This window comes from Schistocerca gregaria, chromosome 1, assembly GCF_023897955.1.
Source record: "Schistocerca gregaria isolate iqSchGreg1 chromosome 1, iqSchGreg1.2, whole genome shotgun sequence".
Classification (NCBI taxonomy): Eukaryota; Metazoa; Arthropoda; class Insecta; order Orthoptera; family Acrididae; genus Schistocerca; species Schistocerca gregaria.
In genome coordinates, this window is record NC_064920.1 from 998,503,189 (window position 1) to 998,515,424 (window position 12,236).

Consider the following 12,236-nt stretch of genomic DNA (forward strand, 5'->3'; position numbering starts at 1 on the left):
TGTCCCATTTGCTGGAGTCTCTGATGTTTCGCCATTCATCAAAGTAAAATTCCTTTCTTGTTTCAGATGCGTCAGTCAGCGTGCGTGTGAAGCGCACGTTCATGTGCCGCATGATGCACCTGTTCTTCTGCCAGTGTGCGCACTTGGGACGCGCCCGCGACAAGATAGGCGCCATATCGCAGCTGGCGCAGGCCTACCAACGCGCCGAGGAGGAACTGGTCAGTGACAGGAGCGACTCCACGCTTCCATCGCGGCCTTCGGTCACACTATTCTTCAATCCTCCTTCCTTGTCTTTACCGTTGACTCTGTCTAGTGCGGAGTTCCTTTTGTCAGGATTTAGCAAATCTTATTTTGTTGATTACCTTTGTGGCCGGATGACCTTCCCGAAGTCACATTTGTCAGTTTAAGCTCAGGCAGTAACGTCGTTGGCGCCATTGTGTCTGTCAGTCGTTTAAACTTTGTTCTTTGTGTGGTCTGTCTGTGTGTTATAATCCGTGAGGCGGAATTTGGGGACCAGCCCTGCATTTGCCTAACCGAGCGCGAGAAAACGCCTAAAAACTACACTCTGTCGCGCTACTGTTACCAGTCCGCGGCCAGGTCGGTATTGTTATGTTGTTTCCATAGAAAATTGATGAGCTCTGTCACCAACCCTAATAGGTAGTTGGAAATGATTTCTATGATTTCCATTTATTACTAATGCATTCATTTCATCTGTAAGTATCAGTAAGAAAACATTGAAATACATCCAGTATGTAATCAGCACATAATAATAATAATAATAATAATAATAATAATAATAATAATAGTAATAATAATAAAAACTGCTGGATGTGAAGTTCGCCAGCTATGCAAAACACCGTCTTTTCTCAGTATCCAAACATGTTTCGACACCACTGTGCCATCATGAGTGGGTTTTCGTTTGTATTTATTCTGCAATGTGAACAGTTTCGTTAAATGATTATAAATTTATGTTAGTTCAAACAGCAGATCGTTTCTTTTTGTAAATGTCTTTACATTTGGGGTGCATGAATTTTCTGGATCACTTGTGTGTTAATTACTACAGGTAGCTTGTCATCTGCAACCAAACGCAGTTGATGAGAAAGTTTTTTGCTGGAAGTTAACCTATCTTCTAGAATGTAATTTAGTATGTCGCGATGTTTTCGCGCCTATATTCGTTTTTACTTACGTTTCCATTTCTCCGCATCATGCTGAGGTGTTGTGGTGCACACGTAACTATAACAAGCATTTTCCACAAATAACGTAGTTGAACACTTTTCACGTCACCGAAACAGAGTGTGATTGTGGTTTGTTGTGTGATCCGGCCCAGTCATTGTTCATTTGTTCACCAGAGAGTTCGGCGCCAAATTTTAATTTTGTTTGCATTTTATCTTTGTGTACAAATACAGTTGATTTCATCGAATGACACTGAGCACTATGGGACTTAACTTCTGAGGTCATCAGGTCCCCTAGAACTCAGAACTACTTAAACCTAACTAACCTAAGGACACCACACACGTCCATGCCCGAGGCAGGATTCGAACCTGCGACCGAATCGGTCGCGCGGCTCTAGACTGCCTAGAACCGCTCGGCCACTTCGGCCGGCTATGATTTCATCCCCATTATCCAAAGTGATCCTGATTTCGGCAATATGTGATTGATGCAAGACGGACCTCGACCCCTTCAAAGGAGGAGAGTGTTTGATGTCCTGGAGACCACTTTGGGAACCGTATCTTCGCTCTGGGGTACCCAGAGACGACTTGTACGGGCCTCGACCGGCTGCCGTATTCTACGGCCCTGAACATACGAGTCTCCTTTTTGTGGGGTTATATTATAGAAAAGGTGTACGGCAATAAGCCTATAACCATTGGTGAGTTGAAAACAGCCATTCAGGAGCTCATCGATTTTCCGACACTTCAGCGGGTCATGCAGAATTTCGCTATTCGTCTGCGCCACATGATCCCCAGTGATGGCACCCACATCGAACTTGTTACAACCTAAATCCGAATATCTGTAGGGATTTCCTCATGTTGAATCAAGTGTGTACACTCCGTAATTTGTAACTAATTTTCGTTTTTTTTCATACAGTTCAATAATCGTCACGCTGTATGTCACATCGAGCTGAAGTTTCAATTATCTCTGGATAAGGAAAAGCATGGGGTCATCCTCATGCGTAGTAAAAGAAATACGTCACATTTCGATTCCATGATAAATCACACAAAAGTAAAGTCAGCCAATTTACCTAAACGCGTGGAAAGTGCTATTACGAGCAACTTAAATTAGAACGCTCACATGTTGTGGATAAGTCGAACCAGAGACTGTGTTATTGGCAGAAAGCTTAGGAGATGCACCAGGTGTATTAAAGAGACGCTTGTCCGTCCTTTTCTGTGGTGCTGCTGTGCTGTATGGTATGGTATGCATACAGCATTGACAAAGACGGGCAGCTCGTTTTATATTATCATGAAGTAGGGGGTAACGTATGTGATCTAGGAGTCGCTTTAGCAATCTTTAAAACAATGGATTTTTCGTTGCGGCGGAATTTTTTGACGAACTTTCAGTCGCCATCTTTCTCCTCTGAATGAAAAAACATTTTACAGTTGGTGGTGGTGGTTAGTGTTTAACGTCCCGTCGACAACGAGGTCATTAGAGACGAAGCGCAAGCTCGGGATAGGGAAGGATTGGGAAGGAAATCGGCCGTGCCCTTTCAAAGGAACCATCCCGGCATTTGCCTGAAACGATTTAGGGAAATCACGGAAAACCTAAATCAGGATGGCCGGAGACGGGATTGAACCGTCGTCCTCCCGAATGCGAGTCCAGTGTGCTAACCACTGCGCCAGCGCGCTCGGTTTTTACAGTTGCCACCTACTTCTGGAGAAATGACGGTCGTAATAAAATGAGAGAAACCAGAGCTCGTACGGAGATATTTCATTTTTCATACATTCTGTTAGAGAGTGAATGGAAGAGAAATAGTCTGAAGGTAGTTAGAAGAACACTGTGACAGGCTCTGCGTTGCATAGTAGTAGTACATGTTGATGAAGCAACTCAGTAGTGATTATATTCTGTAGATCTGCCATATCGCAACGATGTTGACCGATACGTCTCACCATCTATTCCAAGTTGCTCCAGACCATTTGCAGGCGTTTAAGATTAATTTAGCGAACCAGTCAGGGTGTGATATGGTGTGTGAGTGTTCGTCAACTTGCAGCTCTGTGAATACTTCTGTTTTCTTAGAACATTGTAGTGTCCTCAACGAGGTGACAGTCCTGAGATAGAGATGTATAAGTATACAGATAATGCTACAAAAGATCTAAAACGGCAGGGCATAGATGGAACTGTCACTTTGAAAAGGTTCCCGACGTGATTACGGCCGTACGACTGGAATTAACAGACTTTGAATGCAGAATGGCAGCTGGCGCTAGACATATGGGGCATTACATTCCTGAAATATATATTGACAGCCACAGAGTCAAGAGTGTGCCGAGAATACCGAATTTCTGGAATTAACTCTCACCACAGATAATGCAGTGGCCAACGGTTTCACTTAACGACCGAGAGCAGCAGCATATGAATAGAGTTGTCAGCGCTAATAGACAGGCAACACTGCGTGAAATGGCGGCAAAAAACAATGTGCGATGTACGACGAACGCATCCGTTACGACACTGCTGCGAAATTTTGCGTTAATGAGCTGTGGTAGCAGACGACTGACGCGAGAGTCTTTTGCTAACAGTCTGAACTGAAATTACTACTGTGAACAACATGTCTCAGTGCACACTTTTGCATAAAGACAAAGCTAACTGCCGTTCACGGTGCAGAAAATTAAATCAAACTATTACTCAAAAACCACTACCAAAATCGAAGTGTGCGTTGTCCAAAAAAAATGAAACACTGAAATTACGTAGCAAAATAATGAAACACACACTGTTCACTGGCCCATTAAAAATTTGAATTACATAGAAAATGCTTAGAACTTGCGAAATGGAAACGTGAGGTGAGAGACGAAAGAATCACCAAAATATGAAAAGAACCTCAAGTGAAAAATTACAGCGTGAAGAAATAGCGCCAGCTAAAATATGTTAAAGTAAAACTAAACTACTTGGAGAAAAAAAAATGGTTAAAATGGCTCTGAGCACTGTGGGACTTAACTGCTGTGGTCATCAGTCCCCTAGAACTTAGAACCAATTAAACCTAACTAAACTAAGGACATCACACACATCCATGCCCGAGGCAGGATTCGAACCTGCGACCGTAGCAGTCGCGCGGTTCCGGACTGCGCGCCTAGAACCGCGAGACCACCGCGGCCGGCTACTTGGAGTAAGATCGGGAAGATTTTCTCATGCTAAAAATACTTGTTACCGGTACCTGAAACGAAAATACTAATTCATTCATTACAATGACAATGGTGCATTTTAAACTCTTATCTCACAAGAACATACAACTCACAGAAAACCAAAAACTGTACTTTCTTTACAAAAGACTTATAACGGAACGGTTTTAGGAGATTGAAATGAGCTGAAATGACCCAAGCTGAGGTGGGAGGTGGACTGTTCTGTTGCAAGATTTGCTGACATTATGAGTACACGCCAGCAAAAATTATTACTTAAAAACATACCCCTAACAGAAATTCATTCTGTTCGATAAATGGTGCGTCTGTAAATCCTTCCATCAGATTAATAATTCCTAACAATTCTGTTCAGGAAAATCATTGTCCAATATTTATTACACTAAAAGTTCTGCCAGTTTTCTTTATATCCAACACTGGACTACTCCTCGCTCTACAAATGAGCCAAAGACACACAAGTTCAAAGATACAGCTGTCACTGCCGTACGTCGACTATTCCACAGACGTCACACGCGACTGCTTTGCTCTCGTAACATGAAATTTCCACTCATACTGAGACTATACGCGAAGAAATGTTCAGTCCACTTAAATATGTCCAACTTACAAAGTAAGTAAGCGGAGAAGACACGGATGGGAGATCATCATAGCAAACATCTGGGCTATAAATAGGGAAATCCGTTGAGATAAGCAACTTGGGCAAAGGGCAGATTATTGTTACGCTGAAATTGTGAACGGGTATCTCGAAAACTATGAATCTGGACTTGATATTCTCGTGAGCATCTACGGAAAGAGGCAGAGGGACAGCGAAACTACCACTAGGCGGTAAACGGTCGTCCACGACCCTTCAGAGAATATAGAATTCGGATGTTTGACTGCTCTTTAAAATTGGATAGATGGTGATCTTTGGCATCTTTGCCGAAAAAGCAGAATGCTAGTGCACGCACAGATGTTTCGGAGCACGCCGTTCACAGTACATGATTGTCCGCCCCCAGTAGCTGAATGGTCGGCACTACAGAATGTCAATGCTAAGGGCCCAGGTTCGACTCCCGGCTGGGTCAGAGATTTTCTCCGCTCAGGAACTTGGTGTTGTGTTGTCCTAATCATTATCATTTCATCCCCATCGAAGCGCAAGTCGCCGAAGGGACGTCAAATCGAAATACTGGCACCCGACGAACGGTCTACCCGACGGCTGGCCCTAGTCACACGACAATTATTTACATTTAGTACACGGTTGAACGTGGAGTTCCACAGCAAACCACCCCTACGTGTTCACATCTTGTCCGAGTGACATCGTCAGTTACGATTCCAGTGGCCACGGGACCATCGGGATTCGACCGTCGATCAGTGGAAACGTGTCAGCTCTTCGGCTGAATCACACTTTTGCTACACTAGGTCTGTGGTCGTCCCCACAAACACCGTAATCGAGGTGAACAGCAGTTCTAAACGGGCAGCGATCCACATACGCAGGCTGGCAGGAGCAGTATTATATTATGGGATACATTCTCCTGCTCTTGCATCGGACCTGTGGTAATAATCGAAGATATGATGACAGCTGCGGACCACCTGCATCCCTTAATGCTTGATGTCTTCCCCGACGGTGATGTCATCCTTCACCAGTATAATTGTCCGTGTGTCGGAGCCAGAACCGTGCTACAGTGATTTGAGGAGCATTCTACTGAACTCACGTTGATGTCTCGGTAGCCAAATTCGCCTGATATAAATCCTATGGAACACATCTGGGTCGCTATCGGGCGCCGTCAGCTCGTACGCAAATCAGCGGCCTGGTTTTTACGAGAATTAGATGACTTGTGAGTAGACATCTAATGCCACATACCTCCACAGACAGTCGGATCATTGACGTATTTCGGACAAAACAGACCGTTAACCAGATGGTCAAAATGTGTTGGCTCATTAATGTATGTGCTGTTGTTAGCAACAGCCTTTTACAGTGTAGGCGACTGCAGATGTTCTAGCAAGCATTTCCGTTCACATTGTTCCCTGGGAAAATGGTTCACTATTCACTGAGAAGTAACTCCTGTCGGATTTGAAAACTATTGTCATTGACAAGGCACAAACTCATTCTCGGGCTCTGTCACTTATTACAGCAACTGTTCTCATACATAGTTAATGGCTGCTATTAGTATTCCATTCCACTCATAAAGATTCGAAAACAACGTTCACCACTTTCCATTAAAAAATGAATCATCAAAGCCAGTCCATGCCTCACAACGAAAAGAATCTTGAGAATCAACTAGGCACACGATACGCGGAGTAAATCATGACTGATTAATAACCGATTTCTGTTCCGTCAGAGTTTACGTAAAACGATACTGAAATCATCACTTCTGAGGATTCCACACTGCTCCTAACGAAGGAGTTTGTTCGTCATAGAGGATTGCAACTAATCATCACTATTTAGTTGGTCACGGAGCAGCAACTGATTGTTGCGTCTCACATCGTCCGCCACCTGTAAGTTCTCTCCAAATCGAAACTGCATCATACCGAGCGAGGTAGCGAAGTGGTTCGCACACTGGACTCGCATTCGAATGGACGACGGTTGAAACCCGCGTTCTACCATCTTTTCTGCGTACAGAGAGCGACAAACTTAAGTGGGGATGCACTGACCAACCACAAGGATGCTTTTCTCCGTAAAAACTGTCGTTCCCAGCAAGCAGAAGATAGCAGAGAAACACTTCAAATTTTCCACTCCTTTCAGCGGCTGAAATTTTGTAGATGGTGTCCCATCGGTTTGATTCGAAAAGGCCAACCGGACGCGCAGCCACATGTGGCAATACAGTGTCGTGATGCGCTGTCGTCACCGGAACTAGCTTAGAAAATAGCATTAACTTTATTCCCCAGGCTGAACTGACAGCATTTTCAATGGGACACGCGAGGAATGATGTCAGCTCAAGAACGAGTTGAATGTCTTACATGAGAACACTCAATTTACAGAAATAGTTCAAATGGCTCTGAGCTCTACGGGGCTTAACATCTGAGGTCATCAGTCCCCTAGACTTAAAACTACTTAAACCTAACGGCCCTAATGACGTCACACACATCCATGCTCGGGGGAGGATTCGAACCTGCGACAGTAGCGGTCGCGCCGTTCCAGACTGAAACACCTAGAACCGCTGGATCACAGCGGCCGGCTTTCAATTTACAGCTCAGCATAATGAGGAGAAAGGGGGAGGGGGGAGGGGAGGAGGGCACGTTCACGTTACCATGTCTGGACCTTAAGATTACCTGTATGGTACTAAAACCGAATTAGATATTTACAGAATGCAACTACCACCGATATAGTAATTCACAGCTCCTCAAACCAACCTATCGAATATAAAATGCTGGCCTTCAGGTTGTTTACATATTCCTCCATAGTGCCCCGTTGTCAGAGGAAGCGTTTGATAGAGTGTTTAGAATCATACATTACACAGCCTACAAAAATGGCTATGACAGCGATTTCGTCAATGGTGTAAGACGGGGTATCTTCAGATAGGCAAGAAGAAAACCCAACCCAACGGACAGCACCTTTATCAATGTCGATAGTCGGAAGGACGCTGGTATCACGGATCATAAAATTCAGAAAAGATCGGCAAACAGTTGAGGTCTAAAAATATTCCACCGACTCTCTTCATTCCCAGTACCGTTGGCACAGAGTATAGGCACAGAGAACATGCCAGTTGTTCCAAATATAATGCAACTGGGGTGTACTGCATCACTTGCAGTCATTGCCTCATGTGTTACGTCGGAGAAACAGGTGGAAGCTTTAGTATTAAGTTTAAAGAACATCTTAGACTTTCTAGCTCAATATCTGCCTTGAGTACCCACTTTCGTTAACAGAGGCGTTCAGTCATCGTTCTCAGTACCAACTTAAGAATTTTGCATAAAAAAGAGCCAGACGTCAAGCACCCTGCAAGTTGTCGAAATTAAAAGAGCCATTAGTCCGTTTCCACACCAAACCCTGAATGGACAAACGAAGTTGAGACACCGTAGCATTTTGGCAAATTTCGACTGCCTAAGTTTTTTGACGTAATACTCCGTACTTTCTCTAGCTTGTTCCCTTTTGTTCCTCCTGTGCCTTTCCAGTTTCCTACCCCTCCTCCTCCCCATTTCACCTCCGGACCTTCTACGCATTCTTCTTATCATCTCAGTTTCCCCACGTCTTCCTTTAAAGTATGTTTTAAAATGTATGTAAATTTTCGTGAGTTTCATGTACTCTTAATAAGTATCCAAATCCACTACTATCTAGGATCCTCTTAACTGTGAAAGTGTAGAATTTTTTAAAACCTTTTTACGGAACAGTAATTTTTAGAATTTACGATTCTTAAAGTTTTTAGGTTTATTCAGTGGACAATGTCGGCAGATATGTTTCGTTGCTGTAATATATAATGCTCCTCTTTTACGTCACTACACGATCTAAGTTAGGCATTAACGAAAAAATATCATAATCATCAGCCAATTCAATCATTAGATGAGGTGGTCTCTTCGGGTCGTGGATTGAGGCAGGCTTTCAGCAGTATTCTCAACTGCCATTATCATACTGTTATTCCACAGATTGTTTTCGAAGAAAAAGTTTTTGTCCTTTTTCATCCCAGTATTCCTTGTTCCGATTCACCAATCATGTATCCCAAAAACGACCACCAATCATTTGGTCGAGACCGCGCATCCGCAGCGCATGCACGAGCAACTCTCAGGCAAGCTGTTTACGTCGGTATGACACAGAAAATGGTCGCGTCCCCTGTTCACGATTCCGTATAGATCGAAGAAGTGGTAAGTGAGGTTTCCACGTTTTGTCAATTGCTTTTTTCTTGACGGGTTTGGTCCAGGTAGAACATCCCTCCATTTTGTGGCAACCGCATCTTGGGTTTACATTCTGGCCCAATATTACGTCTTAATAGTTTTCATTTAGTTTTACCTTACCAGTTCATCACTAAGGTATGATTTGAATAGGACCCGTTCACTATACTTTAATCCGACTATTTTATTCTATGACATATCGCCTTTTCGTAGTGTTTTCTTCTGACGGACAAAGAATGTTGGGTACAAAGTTTCGAGCTTTTCCGCTGTAATGTTTTAGTTACGCGAGTACTAACATTTTGATATTCTCGTGTAAAAGTTCTTATTATTTTTGAAAAAAAATATAATTTAAAAAAAAGTCTTCGAATAATTTACCATGTCAGTGTATATCTCAGGGTTATCATTTCCTCTGGCTCTATTGTTATACAGATGTTCACCTGAAGGTGTGGCTCTTAGTGCCACGAAACCGGTAGTGGTCCAATAATAAAGCACTAATTACAACTGAAGCAGTTTTTTACTAACCAAGTTACCTCCTGAAGCTTGTCGAAGGTACATCACGTGCCTCACGAGAGTAACCAATGTTGAAAAAGATGTGGCAGAATTATACAGCACTGTTGTTATACCTTAGTCTTCAGTTTACAGAAATTTTTTTATCACGTTATCTTATTAGTTGAATTTTTCTGGGATTGTCTCTTCTTCTTTCGTCTGCCTGTTCAAAGCCTTATGAAGCTTGCTCTGATTTATCTGCTTCCTGGTTATTGTTTCGGTTGCTATCGCAAGTAATCTGATGTTATCTTTGCTCTTCACACATTCGCGGTCATACCGATGGATGTTTAGCGTAAGTAGAGAAACTCCCTGACACACATACTTACTCGTGTGCATTATCTTCAGCAAAACTCATTCGCTGTATTGTAAGGTTGCACTATGTTCCTGGGAAGTTTTCATTATGGATATCAAGCATAAATATCTGCTTAACACGAAAGCACGAAAGACAGAATTTAGGATTAATGTAGAGGATGATAAAAGTGCGGAGGATCAAAAAATTCTACATGGGACTCTCGAGTAGCCGTAACTTTTGCACTGGATGCAGTCTACTCGCTTAAGACACCGGATTTTCGTGTGTGGAAACGACGTTAGTGACACCGATTTAGCATGCTTTCTAAGTGACTTGTTCGCCTTGTCACTTCCATCATTGTACAAACGAGCTAATTCTCCGTCCCTAAAGACGTCGACGTTGATGGAGCGTTAAACTTTGACCTTCATTCCCTCTCTCTCTCTAATTGTTGTCTTATTAATGCTTTGTTTCTGCAGTTGAAATACATATTTTTGCTAAAGATTCTTACAAAGACTAAACATAATTCTAAAGAATTTCCGGCAAAGACACTATTAACGGCAACAGTTAATAAAAAAACCGACATACAATTGAACAGAAATGTCATGTGTGGGTCAGTTCCCTGCGAATGCATAGAACGCAGCACTTCGCCACTCCAGTGGGGTATGTGGTTTGATTCGACAAAATCAGAAAAAAAACTTTAGACTGGCGCCGGACCTACATATTACATCTACCTCCAACAGCCATTATAAGCCATTGGTGAAAGGTGTATTATTGCATCACCCAGTTCAGGTCTCACTCTTTTTTTTGCCTAAATGCGGCTCACGTGTTACTACTCATTTCTCAACTTCGCCGTTGCGAAGAGAAGCAGCTTGATTTTGCAACTTTTGTACTAAACATGCAGTTAGGTTTCGGTTAGGTCAAGCGTCTCATCTTATATAGAATTTTTATCCAATTTTTTCCTGAAGCTCATGTACGTTATGATACAAAAGATGAGATATTTCATAATGTTTACCCTGTGATGTGAGTATCTGCGCTACTCAATTTGAATAATTCTAGGATACATTGATTCATATATGAAACATCCACTGACATAGCTGTAGCTAAGGAAACTTGCGTGGATTTCTTAATAACCTTGAAATTTTTTTCCAAAATCTTCAATTTCGTTAATTTACTGATAAAATAGTTAAGATGCAGGAGAACTGTTAATACCCCACCTGTTGTTAACAATATACAAACCATAATATAAGCTCTTTGAATTCTACTTCTGCTCATGTTTCAAAATCAAGACTGATATGCATTTACTTGTCGCTTCAGCTTTTAAGTAACCACAGAGGCCAGCACTAATTATTATTACCTTATACAATAAATACCTGAAACTTAACGTTGTGTATTATATTAACTAACATTTCTTAGATGCAGACTTTTTCTCCAAAGTAACAATAACTCAGAAATAGTGACACATTTTCACTCAGTATTCGTCTTTTCAAAATGTTGCTACATCGATTTCGATCTTATATAGTCCCTTCTTCTGCCCCACGTTTTCTCACTATCAACTGAACAGATTGGAGCCACATAATGGTCATGCGTCGTTCTCTTTTCCATCTTTCTTCAGTTATCTATTCCCGTATATTCTTGTTTCCTTCATTATTCCTACATGTCTGTACCCTCTAACCGTTACTAATTAATTTCAACATTTGATTTTCGTTCATTTTTTTAAACTAGATTCAATCTGACTAAAATTATTGATGCTTTTGATTTTGTTATCAACTATTTTAGGTTCGCTTAGATCAGTGATACCCAAACTTTATCAGATCATTACCCCTGAGTTCAGTTAGACGTTAGCTAATGCCCTGGCCTCCTACCCTCCAGCACCATCGTCGCACTACCCGAACTTTAGAATGAAAAAGACTTCTCTTTGATGAAAAATGGTAGCTACATATGTTGCTATTTTATTGGACCAATAACCAATGAGTAAATGAGGTGATGGTATTGCTTATTTATTGCAACATTTTTATTGGTTTGTTCGTCGTCAGTATCGAATAGTGCTTGAGGAGTATGCTTACCCTCCTGTTGTAAGAGTATTTCAGCTCTTACTGTCACAACTATACCATAAATGTATTCTGTAGGAATAATGTATGCATTCAAGTCCTCGCTAGTGTCACATAAAAGAATGCGCCCTAATGATCGCCATAAGCAGTTTTTGGCATTCTATACAGTTTTTGTTGTAGTGAGGCGTGAGATTGTGTACCGTGCAGCGTTTGTAAGTAGTA

General features: G+C 42.1%; 1 protein-coding gene across 2 annotated transcripts in view; it reads left to right on the plus strand.

Annotated features, from left to right (window-relative positions):
* Positions 1–12,236, plus strand: part of LOC126312349 (phospholipase B1, membrane-associated-like) — a 226,390-nt gene that overhangs the window by 116,292 nt on the left and 97,862 nt on the right. Inside the window, exon 6 of one of the 2 annotated variants that reach the window (XM_049992240.1) lies at positions 67–218. The exons of the other annotated variant lie outside the window; for it this stretch is intronic. Coding sequence (XP_049848197.1) covers positions 67–218 — 152 coding nt within the window. The remainder of the gene's footprint in view (positions 1–66; positions 219–12,236) is intronic. 2 annotated transcript variants of the gene reach the window in all.